Raw genomic sequence first — 22338 nt, 5'->3', positions numbered from 1 at the left:
GATCTATCTGTACCACTTGGAAGCCAATTGAGATGACCCAGCTCTCCTGTGAAAGCAGCACAGAGGGTGCTCCATGGTCTTTTTCCCCACACTTATATTTGTCTGTACCATTAGCACCTTGCCACATAGAAGCTTACATTTACCCTTCCAGCCCTTGTATGGAAATGACTCATATTTCCAGGTAGACCAATCTATTCTCAAACCTTTAGGTAGGGGTTTGACAACATTAATATTTCTTTTTGATCCCTCATTAGCTGTATTAACTGGTGCATGTCAGACTCCCAGACATGTAGCCTGTTGTGGTTTATTAACAGGTGTCTCTGAAGCAAAAGGTTTTTTTTCTGTCAGCTTTGTGTGGCCAAATAGTGGGTGCCCATGTCTTCAGTCAGTGAATACTGTAAGGCAGCCTCTGGGCTTTCTGCCTGTGTTGCCTTCTGATTAGTGAGTCTGGGTAAAGAGTTGAATGTGTACAGCTCTGAAGAACAAGAGAGGCCCTAATATGTCTCGTAATCTCTTGAAGTGCTGCTGAATGCTCCACCATCTCCAGTGCACAGCTTTCTTCTCAGAACTGCAGTTGCTGTGTGAGCAAACCTCTGACATGGTAACACCAGCTCCTTCCTGTGCTCTCTGGGGTGTTCATACCCAGGGCTCACAGTGTTCTGCATCCATTCATTATGAAGGGCTCTACCCAAAATGTCTTCAGCTAACAAAGAGGCACTTAAGGGGATGCTGATGAGGAAAGTGACTGTTAGACCTGCCATGAGGAAGACATGCTTCTTCCCTTGGATGTTCACGTGGTACCTTTCCAAACTAGTAAGAACCTGTCCCTTACGAGGATCACCACTGTGCCTGGACTCCTTGAGAAGCTGAGGACTGGGAGGAGAATCAGACCCCCAGAGGATGCACGTCAGGCTTGCAAGGGCCGGTCAGCTCTGTCTGGGTCAGGCATTCCAGAAGGCAACTGCAGTTTTAATTTGGTCCTTACGTGTGTCTCTTGGAGACCTTCACTTCCCTCCAGGAGAAGAATCTGGTGAAGTTGCAGTTGCCGTGATATCAAAGTGACAAGTTGAAAGACTTGAGGTACCTGTGCAGGCAAATGAAATCAGCCAGAGTGAAGACCTACACAGGATTTCTCGAAATATTTCTAAGCATCCAGTTGCCTCTTTAGGCATCTGTATAAAGTCTTAAAAAATATAATGAAAAGTCTAGAGGCTACAACTTCTGAGATAATGACATGTGGGCAGGACAAATAGTGCACACTGTGTGTGTGTGAGTCATGCAGTCACGTTCAAGTGCATGAGTACACAACCTACATGAAAGGTAGAGCCCAAAGACAAAGACAAAACTTCAGCTGGCTTTGCTGGCTTGGTAGCAAGTCCTAGAAGGCTTAATTTGGCCCCATCTCCAAAAACTGCTACAGAATTCACTCTGAATTTGTACCAGGGATGTATACAAGCAGATTCATTTCAGATACAGTCTGACCTCTTTCAACTTAGTGTCTTTTTGTTAGAAAGACACAAATTTATCTCAGCCCTACCTATTCACTGGAAAGGTTGATTTTTAGCAGTTTGCCTGAAGTCCTACTCAGTGCCTTCTCAAGTTTTCCAGGTTTTGTTTTGGAACTACTCTTGATTTAGAAAGATAAGCCAATTGCAACACTTGAAGAAAACTGAAAAGGTTAAAACTGCAACAAAACATTCAAAATATTTGAAACAAAATATTTCTGTCAAGGTGGACATCTCTAGATAATCATTTTGACTTTCTGTCCAACATCAGGATTGGAAAATTCCTCACAACCTCTATAATGTTCTCAGAATTTGGAAACAGTGACTCACCCCATTCTAGGTTTGTCCATCTCTACCCGTGACCTTGACACCCACTTTTGCCCCCCATTTTACACAGAATTTTCCCTTGAGTTGAACAAACGATTTTGGTGCCTAGATGGTAAATGAGCCTGTACATCCAAATATCACTCTGGTATTGAAACCACAGGACCATCTTTTCTGGGCTTCCTGCACACTTCCTGCTCACTTGAAAGCTGAGGAAATGAGCCACGTTGAGGTGTGAACATTATTAGTGTATTTGTTTGTATTGTGAAAGCACTAAGATGCAGATACAGACCATGACCTAATATGGGCCCAGGTTGCCAATGGACTCAGAAAAGTGGAAAAAAAGCCCAGCAGCCCCTTCCCTCAAGGCAAGATGTCAAACAAGCAGTAATGCATTCCTTGAGCTGCCCTACCTGTCTGGATAGCCGTGCAGGCATTGCCTGAAACTCAAGACAAAACACGATGTTGCATTGATTTGGGACTACGCCAAAATCTGCCTCATTTTGTTTTCTTTTTTTAAGCCCTCAAGTTCACTAACAAATCAGAAACGGGCCTGAAGCTTGGTTGGGTTTTTTGTTGTTGTTGTTGGGTTTGGGTTTGTTTTGTTTTGTTTGTTGTTGGTTTTTTTCTGCAGTGCTCCCATTTTCTTCAGAAAGAACCTGAGCAAAGGCAAGGGCAGAGCCACGCCTGGCTTTGAGCCAGCAGAGCACATACCCACTGCCTGGCACAGCTGGGGCTGCAGAGGTGACACCCAAATTCCTGGGGCCAGGGATAACTTCTCTTCAGCTACTTGAAAAATCCCAGCCAAGCTGATGCCTATATTATTATTTTTTTTTAATGCCTCTAAGAGTTTTAATAGCAAGCTAGCAGAGGTCCTCACTTCTGCACAGAAACTGGAGTTGCCTCTCTGCAGGGTGGCTGTCTGGTTAGCACAGTCAGAATTAGGAGGGGGGCTATTTTATTAGCCGGTAAAGCTGATTGATTTATTAGAGCAGAAATCTCTTGCTAGCTCCAGCACAGGTTATTCTCCAAATGCAAACTCTATTTCATTTCACACACACAAAATAGCCAAAGTGCCTGTGTTATGAATAGGCACCTTTGTTACCCGGCGAATCGACAAGACAGACTGTTTAGTTCATGTCTGTACATTAGCAAAGGAGGACGGGGTCTGTGAGACAGATGTGGCCTTTAATTGCATGGAAATATTAGAAGATCGTTAAGCCATTTTTGACAGGGTTTTCCCCTGGCTGAGGGAGTGAAGAGTTGTTTCAGGGAAGGTGCAGGGAGCAGCCCTGTCTTGCCGGCCCCACAAATAGGACCTTGTCCTACTCCCTTACCCCAGTGCTAAACAAAACCAGAGGAGATTTAGTCAGAAGCCCCACTTTCCTGCCAGAGCTGCAGAACTACATCTCAGAACGAACTCTCTTTAAATTGCATCTGATAAAAGGCTTTTCAACACAGCTCAGGGGACTTGCCCTGTTAGAGATAAGAGCAGCCATATCAGCTCTGCTAAGAACATGGAGATGTGCCGAGAGGCCTGCTTCTTATTTATGTTAGCATGATTTGAGTGTAAGGAGCTTCAGCAAAAGGAAAATGCACTGCAGTCATCTCAGAAACCATCACAAAATGTTGCTTGTACAGGCAGTCCCCTTCTCTACAGCGAAGTGAGGTTTTGGGGGGGACCTAAGTTTTAATCTTAGTTTAGCTACACTCTACCAAGTGACTTTGAGCAGAAGGTTTGGTTGCTTTGCATTGGTTTCTGAGCTATAAAATTAATGTAACAACCTCATGTCTGTCTGTGTGGCACCCCTGAGATACTGGCTTTGTCTGCTGGGAATGTTGCTGTGAAAGAAGGAGCCTGACAGCTTTGTACTTCGCAGTTATCAAGCCAGAGCTAATGATTTTCATTAAAACAAAACAAAATAAACCCATGAAATTAATGGCTGCAGGTGGGGATTTGCAGATGAGCTGAGGGATTGCGTGGATCATGTGGAGGTCTGAGCAAAGGTCCTAGAGATGACAGAAACCTGGCAGAATCAGCCCTGAATTTGCCCTTGGGTGTATGTGTTTTTAGCATCACCTCCAGTAGAGGTGAACGTGGAATGCAGAGCTAAGTGACCTACCCAAAGCCAGAGCACTGAGTCTGTCTCAGGGCTGGGATTTGACTGCTGGCAGCCTTGGCTCCCGGCCCTGTCCCTCCCAAACACACTGTGAGCCTGTGCTCTGCCTCCCTGCTCTTCTGCACCAGGGCTGAGGGAGCTGGAAAGAAGCAGCCATCAGTTGTCAGAGGTATGGAAAACCATCTGTGGGCACAGCCTTCTTGAGCTGGCAGTAGCAAGAGACCTCATTTATCTAAGCAAGGCTCAGAGCCCTTCTCAGTACCACACTGATAAAACCAACAGACTTTCTGTGAGTAGTAACTGATAAGAGATTTTGTTAAGTTTTTTGTTCAGCCTCAGAGGAGAGTAAGTTGTGCTTTTGCTTTTATCAAGTAGTTCTAGCTCTAGGATAGTACTTGTCACTTCTGTGATCTCCTTCTTTCAAGGACATTGGACTCTACAAACTAAGCTCTTTTAGGGTCAGGCATGATCTGGATAGGGAAACTGAGGCACGGGGACATTAACATAGCTTCAAACAGAGCCTTTTTAAAGAATTATTTTTACTCTCCCATCTTCTGCTCTTGAGTTAGCCAGACATGAGAAGCTACTATATATTTAATTTTCCTGAAACACGAGTGTTGGTAGGGTAGTCTTGTCTTTGTGATGTTTGGTATCACTAGGAGGAATGGCACCTTCTCAGCTCCTATTTGTATTGTAATGTTCACTTTGGATTCCAGCCCAGGTGCCACTGTGGAATTTGAACCCCTTGCTTTGTGTCCAAGAGGTAAGAGTGGTGGTTATCCCTGAATCCTTCCAGGATCCTTCTCTTGCACCAAAATTAAAACATCAGTGTTCCTTTTTAAAGAAAAGAAAAGCCCCTGAGAACTTACACTGGTGTAAACTGAGTTTTCCTGCTCAAATATCTCGATTGATATTGACAAAGAAAATATCTCAGTGTAATCCTGCTGAGCTGTTTTCCTTGGAATGCCACAAGCAGGCTTGTTCACAAAATCTCTGCTTTTGCTATAGGCGTGTGCAGAGACAATCTCGTCACTGGAGCCGCAGGGGCTGGGCTCGGTGCGCAAGACAAACACAGCTCCGTGCCATCCCAGCAGGGTGGCAGCCCTCAGTTCCACTGCCAAGTGGAGGAGGCCAGTTGGGAACTGGAAAAGGAGCCAGCAGAGGCTGGGTATTCTGCAGAAGGCATCGATGCCTGGCTTTATGAAGCACCCAGCTGAGCAGTGATGGCACCTGTATTTGCAGCCAGGATCAGTGGGCAAAGGGAATGGAAAACCTGGTCTGGGCATTGTCACAACCTGCTCCTCTTTTGGCTTCCCCCATGAGGTTTAAACAGAGTATTTTAGAGGGATTCAAGGGACTGTGGCTCCCAACTCCAGCTAAATGTTACTGTGATTTGTGTAACTTCAGGCTCTTTAGAAAATCTCAACCTTGGGACTTGTCCATCCCAGCACACACTACTTTTTCTGGTAAAAAGGCAGATAAGTTTCTCAGTGCTCTATCGAGCACGTGCAGATGCTTCTGGGGGTTCCTACGAGTCCTGAACCACCTCCCTCATTTCTTCTTATCTCCACGTTTCATGTGATGCACACTTGACAACAGACCTAAGTAACCAGCTCTGGGCTGAAACACTGAATTAATTTATGCTCTGAGTATAAGCAGCACTGAGACCCTGAACACAGATTTAATCCAAACGTAGCTCAGGGACTGGGGCCAAACCCAGAACGCACAGAGACTTGAGCCCTAACGCTTGAGATTTCAAGCCACATCTGGTTTAGGATTCAGCTGTGGCTTTGGGCTTGTATTTGCCCCCTCTGATATAGTGTCCAGACCTTGCACTGTGCACTGTAGATGTCAGTGATGGATGATGCCTTTTATTTCCTTTTGGCTGAACCTTTCCATCATGAAGCCTTCCCTAGGTAAGAGGTGCTCAGCACTGCTCAGGGCTCCTGCCCCTGCTGCAGGGGACAAGCACACACTGCGCTCTCTCCTGGAGCCTCTGCTTTGGTTCTTTCATGCTGTTGTTTTTCCTTAGTCTGGAATAAGTCATCTTGGGCTGAAAGTGCATGTTTTGTTCTCTGCGGATGGAAACATAACAGCACCCGATGAACGTTTCCTGATGGGCTTCCTGTGATTGTGCAGGGAATGGTGTCAGGGAACAAAACAGGATACGATTGCGGGGTTTGTGAATGTAACTGGGACAATGGTATCGAAGTGAAATAAAAAATAATGAATGGGCATTGGTGTAGCAGTGAGTCATAGCTCAGAGGAACCTGAAATATTTGTGTCTCTCTAAACTGCCACTTCCCAGATCTTGAATTCCTGGGAGAACATGCTTTTTACAGTTTCCAGTGCTTTGGCAGTAGGAACCCAAACTGGAAAGATAAGATTCCTTCGTGCTTGTAAGACCCCACTTTATGTCCTTTTCCAAGGCAGCCTGTTACATAGATGTGACATACCCCCCAGTACTTTTGGGTTTCTCATTCTACTGTTTCCCTTCCTAGGGTGAAACATGTATATTGAAAAGAGTTGATTGCTCTTTGCATGTGGAAAACAAAAACCTTATATAGTCTCAGTTTCTGGTATGAGTTACAACAGCACCAAAAAGATCTCCTTTGAGAGAAGTGATGGCACTTCTGCAATAGGTAAATGCAGATTGAAGTGAGCTGAGGTTTTCTGAAACAAAGTGCATGGTGAGCCTGTAAACTCCTGATGAAAAATTAGCCACTGAAAAGCAGCCTCTGGCACTACATCAAGGAGAGGAGTCAGGCAGTGGGTGCTTCAGGACAAAGCTGAGGTCAGCACAGAATTTCTACATAGCAATGGAGTGCGTTTATTCTCCAGGGTAGTCTGGGTTTGTCAGGAAGCCAGACCCTGAAACCATCATGTGTCTACAGCAGAAAAGACCATAAAAATGCTACAATAATATTTACTGAAGTGTGTATGTTCACAGTTATATCCATGTGTCTCTGTTTACAAACACATCTGCTCAGTGCAAGTTAATCATTTTACAATGGTGAGGGGAAAAAAAAATTAAAAGGAAGGTGAACTAGAGCTAGAGGGACCTGACTGCTCTGGAAAGCAGGGTCAAGGCATTCTTAGTGAGCATGGGCAACTCTGGAGCAGAAAAGCTCTAGGCAGAGATCAGAGGTGATTTAAGAGGGGAGTGTTAATACATGGCAAAGGCTGCTTGATTTTCTGCAACATGGCTTGGAAAAGACCTTGAGAAACCTTGAGTTCCACCACAGCAGAGGCTGACTGATTAATTCATTGAGGTCAATCCTTTTGTAGTGAAATTGTTGTCAAAGAAATGAAACCTGGCTCAAGACATGCCAATGGCAAAGCTTCCAGCACTTTTAACAGACTTAACATTTTACCCCCGAGATTCAGCGCTCATCCTAAGTCATCTCATGTGTCTTGGCTGGCAGAAGTGGGCAGGAATTCTCCCAGACCCTCTGAGAAAGAAGCCAGCAGTTAAGATTTGTCCCTCATCTGCTAATGGGCAGACATCTCATCTGCTGCTCCCAGCATGGACCAGCACAGCAGAGTGTGGGGCACCCAAGGTGTCAGGAGTGCTTAGGGGAATCCCTCTCTATAGGCCCAAGGATGTGGGAAAGCCAGCTGGAGCCTGGTGGGGATGTTTGGTGCTTCAAAGCACAGCTGCCATTCTCTGTAAAGGAAGAACTGCAGAAAAATTCCAAGATTTAGGAATGTGTATGATTGAGATGTGATCCATCAGACATGTCATAGAATCATAGAACCATTCAGGTTGGGAAAGCCCCTTGGGATCACCAAGTCCAACCATCATCCCTACTCTACAAAGTCCTCCCCTAAACCAGAGCCACCAACACCACCTCCAAACGACCCTTCAACGACCCGTCCAGTCTCTGCAGCCTCAAATGTCACCATATTACTTTTGAGAGGTCAAGAGGCCACAACAGTAATTTGGGCAGGTTCTTTTTTTCCCCTACTTGCTCTCCCAGTTCTGTGCTCAGACAGCACAGAGGCACCTCCTGGAGACTCCCCCAGTGTGTGGGGCTGCTGCCCCCCATCCTCCTCATCATCAGCCCTAATGCAGCTACTTGCTGGGGAAGAGTGAAGTGTCCTGGGTATTCCCACTTTATTTAGCCTGTTGGAAACAAACCAAAATAGGCTCTGAAACGATTTATGTGAAGCCTAGACTGAGAAAAATATTGTTGGTCCAGATCCTATAAATGTGTGCATGAAGCCAAGTGCTCTTCTGAAAAATGAAGTATAGAAGCAGGATTTTTTTTTTTTTTTTTTTTCCTTTTTCAGTCAGGTTTTGGGGATCTTGAGATCAAAATAATAAAGCCCTCATAAAGCAGCCTTCTTCTACCCACTTGACACAAAGTTTTGTGGAAATAATCAACATAAAAATGCAAAAGAAATACATATTTCCTTTTGAGAAATTTTGCAAAATAATTTTGCCCCATTTTTTAGCTGGCTAATTGCAGTGTGGTTTTGATATTTCTGCTTATCTTTTTCCTGCTTTGTTTCCTCCAAGCACAAGTAAGTGAGTTGTGGTTTCCCATTTATTGGGAATGGTGAAGAAATGATGCTGTATCCTAAACCTGCCAAGTTACACTTTGGTGTTGTACTCTGGGTGGAAGTGACAGAGAGGCAGCCTGAGCTGCAGGGAAAAGCTTGTGCTGCAGTTTGTCCAAGTAGTTGGCCTGCTCTGTAGTTTTGAGCAAGTCTCCAGTGCAGACTAAGAGCAAAATAGTTGCAGTGTGGGAAGTAATAAAAATAATTACATTAAAGCCCTCCTTTATACACACAAAGAAAAACTCAAATATACAGAAACTTTGTCTTAAAGGTGTGTTGCCTTCTCCTCAATCCAGAGTCCTGCTGCAGCAGCAGGGAAAGCTGCTCCATCTCCTCCCAGCCCTCCTCCTGGGGCACGGATCAGCCCTGGGGAGCAGAAGGGGCTGTGGGGCACTGTGTGAGGCTGAAAGAGGGAGAGGAGATGCAAAGCAATGCAGGGGGGCAGGGAGGGCTGTCAGTCCCCTGCTTTTGCTGCACCCTTGTGATGCATCCCTGGTGCTGGCTCAGCCGTCAAGTCCTCCCCTGCAGAACAGGCCTTAAATTGATTGTGAAGGGCACAAGATTGGATTGTGGTTGTTAGCAATAAAATGCCTATGATCATGATTTTCCAGGGGGAGTTATGGGGAGTGCCTGCACCAATCACATCATAGCCTGTAAGGAAGGTGGAAGAGCACAAGCAAACCTCAAGGAAAGTGTGCTGAAAAAGCTGCAGAGGTCTTTTTATTATTATTTATTTTGGTTAGTTGTGTTGTCCAGACTGGCTATATTAAAGTTTGGGATTGCAGTCCAGGCCTTGCTTTGAATTACCAGAAAGATTCCTGTTGGTTTTCCAGTAAGAGCCCTGGAAGAGGCTCTGTGCCCCACAGAGATGCTGTGTGTGTGGATCAGGGCAGCAGTGCTGAAGGGAGGAACGTGGCACCACAGGAGAAGGCATCACTAAAGATCAAGGGCAGGGATGAGAATGACACTCTGCCTTCCTGCCTCCAAATTCAGTGCCTGATCCATTCAAATTTGCTGCCTCAAGATCAACGCAAGCTCTGCTCCTTTTAAAATTTTATATTTGACTCAATTTCTTGTAAGTCTGATGTTATCTCTTTCTGCTTGTATGAGATGTTGGCAGCAGAAGTGCTGACTTGTAAAACTGCAATGCCAAAGTAATTTCCATTCAAGGAATAGATCCTCTGTGCTAACCTCAAGCCATGTGTAAGGCCCATTGCTGCTGGTACCTCAGATTTTGGTGCCTTGTATCCTACATCTGAACTCTTCAGATGGTGGGTCTGTCTTGGTAACATACTCTTTACAAAAATATTTCAGGAGTGATTTTCCCACAGGACCAAGTGTGGCAAAGCTACAATCTTCCAAATAAAAGGAAAAAGTCACCCCTCTTGAGGTGGAAGTAATCTTCCCATGCATGGCAAGATGGTTCAGATACTCAGCATTTTCTTCTTTTAAGTCAGACTTTGTGGAGGAGGATGAACCTTTGATCTTTAGCCATGTTTTTTAAATGTGGTTATGGCCAGAAAAGAGAATGTAAAGAGCTCATAGTCAATATTCACTGAAAAGACATTGCATGCACCTGGAAAAAACCCCTTCTTGCAGCCACTGGGTTATACCTGGGGTGAAAACTCTGTCTTCTGTCACCTCACCAGCTCTTGTTCTCATTACCTGTCTTCTAGAGTTGAACCCAGGAAACTGGGAACTTCTGGAAAGCCTTCCTTTAGATAAGGCTAAACCCCTGAAATTTTAGGGTCTTTGTCCAAGGCAAAGCTCTAGAGCTTAGTGAGGACATCAGGACATCCTGGGGCTGGCTCTATTACTAGAGCAGTCCCCAATGCCACAAAGACTGCCAGGGACTGTGAGCAGTAGAATAAGGAGATAAATGATGATGGTTCATATCCTATCTCTGCACTGTACACTTGCCCCCCCTTAGGGTTGTTCCTCAGACCCATCCCATTCAGATATTGTCTGAAATGTCCTGCTCAATTCATTAACTAAATGAAAACTTACTCAGGCTTGCCTGCCATCTCCCTTTTGCAGTAAGGAATCAGGAAAACTTGCCTGAAGGAGGCTGGACTGTCAGCCCTCCCCAGCATGGCCCCTGTGTGACCACACCAGGCTGGGGCTCCTGCAGCACACGGGGACAAAACCCAAGGGCACCTCACCTTTCTGAACCCCTTAAACCAGGGACCTGGGTCGAGATGGCTCATCTAAAAAAAACAAACAACCCTGCAAGTTCAACCTCATACAACTCTAAAGAGTTATTAATAAGAGCCACGTCACAGATCCATGTCTAAGGGCTGCAGAGGTGTGTGCCAGCTCTGTGCAAAGCTGTCGGGGCAGGCACAGCAATGGGAGCCTTTCATCTGGGGCCGTTGGCCCTGCAGAGGCTGGGGCAGAGCAGGGAGTCAACTTGCCCATCGTGGAGCTGCTGTAGACAAGCCTTGCCACATTTATGCCAGGAATGTGATTAAAACCTGGAAAAACTGAAGCTAGCTTATTCCCAGAGGCAATATAATGTAACATATATACCAGAATAATACACACAAGACCCCTGTCTCAGACTCAGTCTGGCCAGCTCAAGGACACAGCCCAGGAGGCAGCAGCATGGGGGGAACCCTGGCAAGCTGTGGCCTGTCTGGTTAGGTTATGTTAGCACCTTTAACACCTCCATGTGTTTTCCCAGTTGCCTGTAGCCAAATGGTAAGTAATTCCCAATTCCAGGGGATAGAAATTTGCCCCCAGTATTCAATCTGAATGCTGATCTCTTCCTTAGTCAGAACTGAAGCCAAACACTTTCTGAACAGATTAGTCCTTCAGAACGGAATCTCACCAAGCAGGGGCCTCTAATGGTGAGTACAAGAAAGGCTGTACATGTTCCCCATCTCAGCCTGTAGCCTGACACTTTGGCAGGACCACTCCTCTTGCAAGACAGTTAAACTGGGTTCCAGGTAGTCCTCCCTAATAGGGTATGATCTGAGTGGTTCCCCTGCTCTGACCCTGCCAGCTTGAGGCTGCCTGTTGCTTGCCACCCCTTTGTTTTGCTCTCAAGCTGGAGATGCACAGAGAAGCTGGCAGCAGCAGGGGCTGGCAGCATGCCACCCAACTTCCCTTGCACGCAATCAGCAATACTTGTTTGCTATTTGCATGCACCACCCCGAGCGTCAGCAGGTGTTACAAGCCACTATCTCTGCCTGATCTGCTCTGTGTGTCTTCAGTTCCCCAGAGCCTTGAGTCTGTGCCTCTTGTGGCTGTGACTAACTCAGGGGTTTAGCTCAAACAATTCCTGGTTCAGTAACTGCCGTGGTGGCAGCCATCACATCTGAATTTATTTTCCTGTGAGGGGCAGAGTTTCAGAGGCCCTGGAGCTGGCAGGCTGGCTGCAGTGCAGCAGCGAGGTGCAGAGCTTCCCTGTGCCACTGCAGCTGCTGCCTGCCCTGAGATGGTCCTTACCCCTGGGACTGCAGTTGCTGCCACAGGCAGGGCCCAGCAGCTGCTTTGTGTTTCCAGGAAGGGCCTTGTCTGGAGGCAGGCTTCTCCAGCAGATCCTCTGTATCACAGAAAAGTGTGTCCTTGCCTCTGGGTGCAAAGATAATTGTGCTTGGATGCAGCTCCACTCGTTGATCCTACACCCGAGCAGTTAATTGGAGTTGGTCTTGGTGAGGTTTTTTTTGTGGGGGTAGCCAGCAAGAGACCTGCTTTCCATTTTTTTTTTTCAGTTGGAACCTTTCTCCAGAAGAAAAATACCTTCAGGCAGAAAAAACCATTTTCCTGGATATGGTTTCCCTGAAAAACCCAACTTTGTGTTTTCAGACTGGAAATCTCCAAACCCAAACATTTTAAAATTTTATTTCATGAATGTGCAGTGGTACCTGTGGTTTCCTTGCCTCTGAGCAGTGAGATACAGAGCTGAGACTGGGTCTAGAGAGTCACAAGTCAGTCCAGCACCCCAGGTACTTGGGGTTCACCTACCACCTCATGCCATAATGTAGGGAACCCCACTTATTTCTTTGTGCTGAGACGAAGCAGAGACCTACAGAAGATGTGTCATTTAGGAAGCCCTGCCTGACGTCCTGACTTCAGTCAGAGAAGCAGTGAGTCACTGCATCCTCACCTCTGGTGGAAGGGCTTGCTCTCTTCTAACAGCTGTCATCAGAAGATCTTGTGTCCATCTACCCAGGCAAAGTTTATAGCCTGGAGATAGTCCCAATCCCTTCCTGATACAAACTGTGATCATACAGGATTGCACCATAAGGAAATAATTCTAAGGGGCACCTTCTGCTCCCTACCCTACTCTAATTAAAGCAGAAAAAGGGAGGGGGTGTTTTTGAAAGGTTGTGCATCCACCAAGAAGAAGCTGATGGAAAGGATGAACACAGTCTGAGCTCCCACGGAAATTCTATAGCAAATACTTCACCTTAGTAGGACTTCTGCAGATGTTTGAGGGTTCCCCTGAATTCAAGCTTAGTCAGGCCCACTTAAACTCTGGGCTACTCAGGGTTGTTTGGTTTTGTTACGTGATCTGAAATCTGAGATAGAAAAGTGCTGATACTTGTAAATGCAAAGCACTGACCTGCCTCTTTTTAAATGGGTTAATTTCAAGCTGGGAGTGATTCTCATGTTTACCCGGTAGACTCTAAGTATTGACAGTTTTAGAAATGATATCATGAGCCTAATAATATCTGATTTGCACTTAGATTCTCCTGTCAATGGGAGGATTCCAGCAGCTGCACTTTTCTAAGTTTTCAGAATTTCTGTTTCCCTCTCAGGTTGTGGAAAAAGTTTGCAAAACCAACCTCAGAACCAACTGCAGCGGGGAGGGAGCAACCATTTATTACTTTTAAAAGCTCATGATTTGGACTGTGTCCTGTGAATTTGGAGCACTGAGGGTTTAGCAAGACACCAGCTTTCAAAGTAAAAGCAGCGTCTGTCAGAGACGTTGGGTTTTCAGGGCTTGTGAATGCTCAGTCCACAGAGGAGGTGAGGCTGCCTCTGCCTTTGTTTGGGAGCTCTGCTCCATTAACCCACATTTAAGTAGTGTGTGCTTTTAGTTTGGGAGGTTCCTCATTCAGTTTCTGGCTTGTCAGCCATAATGGCAGCTGTGTTATGTGTGGTTAACTTAGCTCCATAAAGAGCATGCAGACCCTGTCAGATGCACTTTGAATAAGGCAGGACTGTGCCAAAGCCTTTCTGAGCCTGGCACGCTTCGTTTAGAAAACCCCAGCGCATCAGCTCAAGGAAATGAGATAAACTGCTACATCCCAGTGAAGGCAATCCAAATATTACCTCACCATCTAGATAACAATTTCCTGTTTTTAAGCATTTCTAGAAATGCACAGTTTGGTAACTCACCAGTCCTACACTTCCCACAAAATAAACAGAAAGTTTAAAGTAATGCATTTTTTATCCCACCACTAACACCCATAACTCTGACCTGTACTGACTGCTTCTCCTTCACTGGTAACCTCAAAATATAAACACCACCCAAAACCCTTTGAAAGAAGATGTATAGACCTTGAAACGACACTCTAGAAATGTTATGTACTACAGACATATCTTTTGGGTTGGTTTTGGACCAGCAAGTGCAGGCAGGTGGGTAGGTCACTCTATGGAATGGCAGATGGAGCTGCTTCCAGCAGGCCATGGGTTGAGCACCCAGCAGCCACTTTTACTGCTTGCAGAAGTCAAGTGAACCTGAACTCTTGCCCCACCCAGAGCAGCACAGCAGCCAGCAGAGCAACCCACCCGTTTTGCATACGGGTTAATGGACCCCAAAGGGTCTGATTCAATCTGCAATCCTGGCAGATGGCAATTTCAGACAGGGCTGGGCAGCTGTGGGGCCCTTGCAGGTGCTCACCAGCTCAAAGAGAGAATAAGAGTGGAGTTACTGGTTTAGTCATGACTCTGAGCAGTTGTTTTTTTTCTCCTCAGGAGGCCCTGTCGGTGGTGAGCGACGACCAGTCCCTCTTTGACTCCGCGTACGGCGCTGCCACGCACCTCCCCAAGGCAGACATGACGGCCTCAGGGAACCCTGACTATGGCCAGCCCCACAAAATCAACCCCTTGCCTCCTCAGCAGGAGTGGATTAATCAGCCTGTCCGGGTCAATGTAAAAAGGGAATATGACCACATGAATGGATCAAGGTAAGGAAAGACCCTTTCAACCTCTACCGAAGCTTAAATAAGCACCAAGCACGTATTGTCCATTTGTGCTCTTGTCCTGCATGTCAACAGACTCAAGGCTTTGTCTAGGACCATATCCCACTCCCCTGGAGCTCCTTTGCCCCTCATTTGTTAATGGCCTGAGGATCTATCTCCTGCAGTTTTGCAGAAACCATCTCTACCAGTCTCCATGAGCACTGCACAGACTGGGACATGAGGCTGCCAGGCTGCAGGTTATGCTGCAAACCCTGCTGTAAATTACACATTTCATCACTTCGTTCAGCATCCCACAAATGTGCCATTGTTCAAGGGGCTTCTGAAGATGGATTTGGTCCTGCAGGAATGGTCAGTGTTTATACCAGTGCTCCGGAGTGAAGCTCTTAAAAGCTGCACTAAGGGACTGTGTGGGTTTCCCTGGAGGGCACTTCTCTTTGCATCTGGACTTAGATTTGTGCCATGGTAGGAGCAGCCACATGAAACTGCAGAGCTTGATGGAGAAGGGGAAAAGAGACTGAGGTCCTTTCTATGAGGTGTAATAAAATTCCATGTGAATTAATGTGACCACTGGTGAAAAGAGAGATCAGGAGTAGATTTGAGCAGTGATGTTAACCATCAAAGGGACACTGGTTCTGATCTATCTTCCACAGCTTTTAGCCAAAGAGGTAGGAGGCCTGTTTCTCTTAAAAGCTTTTCTACAACTCAGTAGCCTAAGAAACAAATGCAGCCTCTTGCACAAAACCTACAGGTGTAAAATTTTCAAATGTTTTCAGTTTTAAATATACACAATAAAGAAAAACAATTTCATTTTTTAGCACTAGGTTTTAGAGTTCATACAAATTCTCTATTTGATCTGAATTTCAAAGACACAAACAACTCTAACATCTGCACCATGTTAATACACGACAGTTAAGCAAGTGAGAGGTTTTCTTCTTGAAAGGTAGAGGAGGGCTTCTGTAACAACCTGTTTTCCTGGTTTCTGAGAACCCAGCAAAGTGCAGAGTTTGAAACAGAAAGCAGCCTTGCACTTTCAGACTTGTAGAATGAGATGATGATGTTCAAGTCTTCAAAGAGCAGCATGTCTATTTTTCCTCTTATGTATGGAGTAGATGCTGATTTGACTAGAAGATAAAGGTCATTGCATCAACTGGTCTTTGATGGTGATTATTTGCAGACCAACTTAGATCTTGCTTTGGTTGTACCTTAGTTCTGGATTTCCTAAGAACTGTCTGGATTTTTGCACTAGTTTACCAGTCTCTGAATTGAGGCTGAAACAAGGGAAAATGAGTTATATTCTGAAAAGCACCATCCCTGGATAACACAGGCAGAGGGATGGATCTTGGCAGAACCAGTGCATTGGGGTTTCTGATAGTCACAGAATTTTTGGAGTTGGAAGGGACCTTAAAGATCAAATAGATCCAACTCCCTGCATGGGCAGGGACACCTCCCACCAGCCCAGGCTTCTCAGAGCCCCATCCAACCTGCCCTTCAACACTTCCAGGGATGGAGCCCCCACAACATCTCTGGGCAGCCTGTTCCAGGGTCTCACCACCCTCACACTGAAGAATTTCCACCTGATCTCTCACCTAAATCTCTCTTCTTTCAGCTCAAAACCATCACCCCTTGTCCTCTCACTGCAAGCCCCTGTAAAAAGCCCCTGCCCAGCTTTCCTGCAGCCCCTTCAGGCACTGGAAGGCCACTGGGAGGTGCCCCCAGAGCCTTCTCTGTTTCAGACTGAGCACTCCAACTGCCTCAGCCTGTGCTCATCAAAGAGCTGCTCCAGCCCTCGGATCAGTTTCATGGCCCTTCCCTGGACACGTTCCAACAGCTCCACATCCTTCCTTCCTGTGCTGGGGGCACCAGAGCTGGACACAGTGTTCTAGGTGAGGTCTCACCAGGGCAGAGCAGAGGGGCAGAATCACCTCTGTCCATCTGCTGGCCACACTTCTTTTGATGCAGCCCAGGATGGAGTTGGCCTGGGCTGCAGCTGCACCTTGGTGCCTCATGTCCAGCTCCTGATCCACTAGGACCCCCAGGTCCTTTTCCACAGGGCTGCTGTGACCTCCCCCACCTGTGCTCATATCTGGGGTTACCTGGGCCCAGGTGCAGGACCCTGCCCTTGGCCTTGTTGAACCTCATGGGGTTCACCTGGGCCCACTTCTCTAGCTTGTCCAGGTCCCTCTGGATGGTGTCCTGTCCCTCTGGCATATTGACCACACCACCCAGCTTGGTGTCATCAGCAAATTGCTGAGGGTGCTCTCAGTGCCACTGTCAGTGTCGTTACCATATCATCAATACCATAGTCAGGAGGATTCTCTGTGGCTACCCAAGGTAGTTTTCCTAAGTCATCCCTAAAATGACTTGGCTGTCCTTCCATTGTGGCCTTTGTGTTCTTATTTCTTCATCTGCCAGAAAAAAAGAAGAAATAATATTGCTTTGACAAACTGATTCATTAACAACTGTAAGTGCTCTGATACCTGCAGAGAAAGGCTCTCCAGAAGTGAGTTTATTCTGGGCAAAAAGGGAAATCCTTCTTTATGGGCGTGCTCAAGACTGCAAGGTTCTTAGGCAGAAACTGTGTCCTTAGTCTGCCTAAAAGGGGAGTAACAACTTCCCAGCCTGTTAGGAAAAGAGACTGTTTTGAATGTGACAACCAAGCACTAAAATAGCTCCCAGCCTTGCCTTTTGATAACTTGTTAGCAGAAGAGCTTCAATCCACCCCAGAAATGTGAACATTTATCTGACTTACCCACCCTTTCCTCCTCTTTGTGGCTAAAATTTGCCCTTTCCCCACATGTCCATCAGAGTAAATTCTTAGGGTTGGGCCACTCCAGCTGCTTGTTCCTCTGCCCATCAGCTGCCTGGGAGGACTGACACCCCATCAGGGCAGCCCAGTACAAATGAACTGGATCTGTGGAGTGAATAACAAACCTGTTCCCTCTCCTTCTCCCTCTTGTTTTTCAAGCACAACCTCTTACTGGGCTCCAGCTGCCTCATTAGAGGGAGCAGCCTTTATTCTCTGTTTCACCTGTACTTGAAGCCCTGGCATTTGCTGCTTGTTGAGAGAATGGTTTGTGTACTGTAGAGAGGGATAAGCTGCAGGAAACCTGACAGTGGAGGGAGCTGGCTGATGGTAAGGGGCAGTGTCCAACCTTTCTTCTTTTTCTTAGCAACCAGAAGCAGGTCTAACTGCTGTGTGGTATAGTGTGATGAGTTGGTTTGGTCCTCAGCAGGGTGGGAGAAGGGGTCTTGGAAGAAATTCTCCAAGCCTGTTTTGCAGAGCTACCCCTCCAAGTGCTAAACAACATGCAAAACCTGAGCAGCTTGCTACCCCACGGTGGGTTTTCCCAGTTTACTCCCAAAGAGGAAGAATTTCCCAGGTAACTGCACCCTGACTGTGTAGAGGGGATATTCAGGCAGAGGCAGGGATCTGTGTTTAGAGGAAGAAGGTGGGACTTCTGTATTATTGTAAGATTCAGAAGTAGGAATTTTGTGACTGTTTCTAGTTGTATGGATGCAGTGTGTGGCCTCAAAGCCTGTCCTTGCCCTCACACAGCAAACCCCAGGGCTCTGCTTGTGCTTTGCAGTGATTAGTGTCCAAACACAAGGCAGTTAAAATCCAACCCAGAAAAATTAATATCCCTGTGCTTCTTACACCCCCTTAGGGAAAGCCTTGTGTTTGTAGCACTGACCTGTTGCACACAAAAATACAAGTTCAGCTTTTTTCTTAGCTGGGTTTGTGTCTTTTGTTTCTCTCATTTTATAGCCCCTTAAGGGAAAGATCTGTCTCCCACAATGTGCTTGTACAGTTCTCTAAATACTAGGCCTGGATTTCTGTTGGGACCTCCAGATGCTTTTGTGATATAAATGCAATCAGTTCTATTTTTAAAAAACAAAAAAAATCTTTCACAATTTAAATTCCAATGAACAAAGGAGGATGATTATTTAGAAAAACACTAGGTAAAGTGTAATGCAATTTACATTCCACTTTAATAATAGATTTTTCCATACATTTTATATAAATTCCAAATGTAAAGACTGAACCAAACAATAGACATTCCAAATGTTGACTGTATTTACTGAGCTACTACAGATCTGCACTTGTAGCTAACTCAGAGAGTGTCCTGGTTTGAGTGATTTTTAAAAAGACCTTGCAAAATTTGTATGGTTTTGAAATGTGGAAGAACATCCTGATGTGCTGGATGTGTGCTTGGGTGCAGGCAAACTCCCCTGTGTCGTTTCAACTGAGCTTAAAACTCAGTCTAGCTAAAATAATGAAGTCAGTGTTTTGAAAATGCTTTGGAGACTTTCTCTTGCTTCAGAATTTTAAAATAATGCTGAGGTTCCATGATCTCAGAGTGTATTTATGCTACAATAATTTTCTCAAAACAAAACAAAGGGACCATCTATGAGGTCCTGAAGAATAAAAATCCCCTTTAAGTAGCATGTGAGCCCTCTAGTGGGATTCCCTGTGCTGTTCTAGTCCCCAGCCAGAGCAGCAGACTCTGCACTTACCTGCTCTTTGCATTTACCTGTGTGTGATGAACACGATTCTTTTAGACCCTTCTCAGCCTCTGTGCTTTCCTTGTGCAGGTTGAGTTCTGTAATCTGTATCTTTTTTTTTTTTTTTTCCCCATCCTTTTTACAGCTGCCCCTTCTTTCTGCAGACTTCAGTCTTTTCCAGAGTGATCCTCCTCCCGAGGGATTCCAGAGAGCAGGATGAGAGGCAGGGTCCAAGTGCAATCAGATGCAAGTGTTGAGGAGCTGTGATTCTGCCCTGATGGTGTGTTCTCTGTCTGTCAGGGAGCAGAACCACAGGATGTCTGTTCTTACTTCCCTCACTGAACAGCAACAAAATATTAAAATTTAATTTCAAATGTAAAGCTGAAATGACCAAATGGGACTCACACCAAAAAGCAGCAACTGTAAAAAGAAAGGTGGGAAGAGAGGAGGGATGAAAGAATAGGAAGAAAGGAATAGAAAGAGGGAGGAAATATCCCACTCACCACAGCTGAGTCAGGTTCAGAAATCACTGAAATCCCTTATTTTGCTCCTCCGAATGAAAGCCAGAGGTGATTCCTAGACAGAGTCCCTAGGACAGTAATTGCTTTATTTTCAGGTATCTGGAGCACAGGCTGGAGGTGTACAGAGGATTTATTAGTCAATGCCAGGCTAGCTGCTTGTCCATTTTGGCCAGTGCAGCATAAACCTTCCTGAAACACCAAGCTCTTGGCATCCCCAGAGGCTGCTACTGGAGCTGCTGGAACGAAGAGTCTTTGGACAGGCAGTGGGAATGAGCTTCATGTTCCTTGGACTCTGTCACTGCCACGCTGAATGTACTTAAGAGATCTTGTGAAAGCAGCCTATATCCAGTTACTTTAGTAGATCTACAACGTTTTCAGCCCAGGAACCTGAGCAAGCCCAGCATGTGTAGCCTCTTGAAAGTCTGAAGTCTCTGTGAAAATTCAAGGATTAATCTGGCATCTGAAATTTCCTTGCATGAACCATTTCAAATAATGAGGAAATCTTTATATAATCTAAGTCTGCTTGTGGGTAATGCATGAACTAAGAAAGGAGCTATATTCAATGAATACACTATTCATGGCTCCCAGCTCCCTCTTCTCATTTGACACTGTAGTTGTTCCCCTGAATTCCTCTTTGTTTTGCCCACAGCTACACCTACCTTTTACTGGGATACTCTGAAATCCCTCATCTTAGGCTGGGGCAGTACAGTCATGGATGTCCAGGAGCTGCAATGATGATCCAATCTGGCAGTGCTGCCTTACTTCCCAATGGAAGGTTCCATTTGGACCCAGTAGGAAGTTCTGGTTACAGAGAACACAAAAATAAAGACCTTCTCCCTTCCTGTCATTGAAGATTTCATTGTCATTTTCTTAAGGACAGTTTGGTCTCCTGCTAAGTGAAGTTCTGGTAATGCTATTGCCAAGTATGTTTGTCCTTCTGCTATCAGATTATCACTGGGGTTAGCTCTGGATCCTGAAAACTTCCTCAGAGGGAAGGGAGGCATCCACATGGACACAAGCCTGTCAGGTACCCAGAGCACACTAAATATCCTGCAGGATGAAGAGAGTGGCTTCTCTTCCCACAGTGGTAAATCAGGGGTTGGTAAAGGCACCTCAGTGCTTTTCAGACCTGTGTCTGATACTGGTTGTCTGGCTTTGGCTGCTGAGACATACAGAGCAAGGCAGAGGATAGGCAGGGTCCTAACTGCAAAGCCAAGGGGTTTTTTTGGTGAAAAATCATCACCCAACCACCGAGGAGTTATCTCACAGTGCTGGTGTTATTTTTGTGACTCTGCTGTATCAGTCATGTGAAAGTGCATGATACTGAGCAGAGGGAGCAGAGGCAGCCAAGGCCTCTGTGGTCTTTTCAAGTGTCTCATTTCATGCCAGCAGAAGGCATGTGCACTTCTAGGCAGATAAGCTTTTTGGAAGATGATGTTTTCTGAGAGTCTGGTTCTATCTTATACTTCTGTAGAAGTATTATGTATGGAACTGTTTTATCTGAAGCAGTTTGTATCTCAACTAAGGGGTTTATTTTCCAGGGAAATTTAACTACAGAGCAGGGGATAAGAGTGAACCCCTCAGAAGGACCTTTGGCAGGAGGTAGTTGTGCCCAGCACCTCTGGCACCTGGGATGTGCTGACTGCAGGGAACCCAAAGAAAATCTTACCCTCTCTGAAGGAGGGAGAAGTTCATCCCAAAGGCAGATGGGAATCCATCTGTGGGGATCTGTGTGCTCGGGGCTGCCCCCCTGGCTGGGCTGCCCACACCTTTTGGAGCCAGGAGCTGGCTGGCTGGAGTCTGCAGGCAGGGCAGGCAGAGGAGCCAGTCACCTCCCAGGGACAGTGAGCACCAAACCAAACAGTCTGACACCTCATAGCACAGATGCTTTCACTGCTTCTCCGAGTCTTCTCAGGACAGCCTGGACCTCAGGAAAGAATAAGATTCTTTGTGCTGCTTCAGGGCTTTTTCTCTGCCAGTGCAGGCAGCATTTAACACCTGACACAGAGTGTTTCAACAGAACGTTAGAAACGATCACATTCCCTGTGAAAACCCTGGTGTCCCTGCAGTTGCTCAGACTCTCCTCTGACTGCCACGGGGACATTAAACCTTCAGCAGTTTCCCTCTCTGAAGGCAGATTTTGGTTCCCTGCCTGGAAAAACAGTAGGCGAAATAGTAAAACCTTAAATTCGAACATGTGTAAGTTATACATCTTATTTCCATTTTCAAGCAACATTCCCTCAGCAAGACATGAGGAAAATATTACCATCTGCCTTAGAATATCTCAGTGGAGCATTTATCTCCCAGCCATGATAACTGAATTTCAGTAATTTCTCCCTCCCCCCCCATTCAGATTAAGAAACAAATTTGTTTAGTGTCCAAACTTGGAAGTCTTGCCAGCTGAACTCAGAGGGTGGGATTTGCTGCTCTGTCATAGTTCTTACCCTTCAGTGAATGGCTTCCTCCCAGGCCACTTGGCTTTTGGCAGGGAAGAAGGATGGCTGTGAGATTAAAGCAGGGGAGTGAACTGCACTGGAGATGGGCTCTGAGCTCCCTTTGCACAGAGGTTGCACCCTAATGCACTCTGGTAAGGGTGAGGGCAGCAACCCTGTGCTTCCCTGGTACATTCCTCAGGGCTGGGATGTGC

General features: G+C 46.0%; 1 protein-coding gene across 3 annotated transcripts in view; it reads left to right on the top strand.

Moving 5' to 3' along the window:
* The window catches only part of FLI1 (Fli-1 proto-oncogene, ETS transcription factor), a 77634-nt gene that overhangs the window by 23070 nt on the left and 32226 nt on the right, over positions 1–22338 (top strand). For 2 of the 3 annotated variants that reach the window (XM_010008085.1, XM_010008084.1), the window contains exon 2: positions 14441–14652. In XM_010008085.1, the coding sequence (XP_010006387.1) occupies positions 14522–14652 (131 nt within the window). In that variant the 5' untranslated portion in view covers positions 14441–14521. Of the gene's footprint in view, positions 1–14440; positions 14653–22338 lie in introns of those variants that run through there. The other variant, XM_010008086.1, reaches the window with a different exon arrangement.

Source organism: Chaetura pelagica, unplaced genomic scaffold (genome assembly GCF_000747805.2).
Source record: "Chaetura pelagica isolate M959 unplaced genomic scaffold, ChaPel_1.0 scaffold32, whole genome shotgun sequence".
NCBI lineage: Eukaryota > Metazoa > Chordata > Aves > Apodiformes > Apodidae > Chaetura > Chaetura pelagica.
The sequence above is the reverse complement of the archived record's forward strand: the minus strand, read 5'-3'. Positions and strand labels throughout refer to the sequence as shown.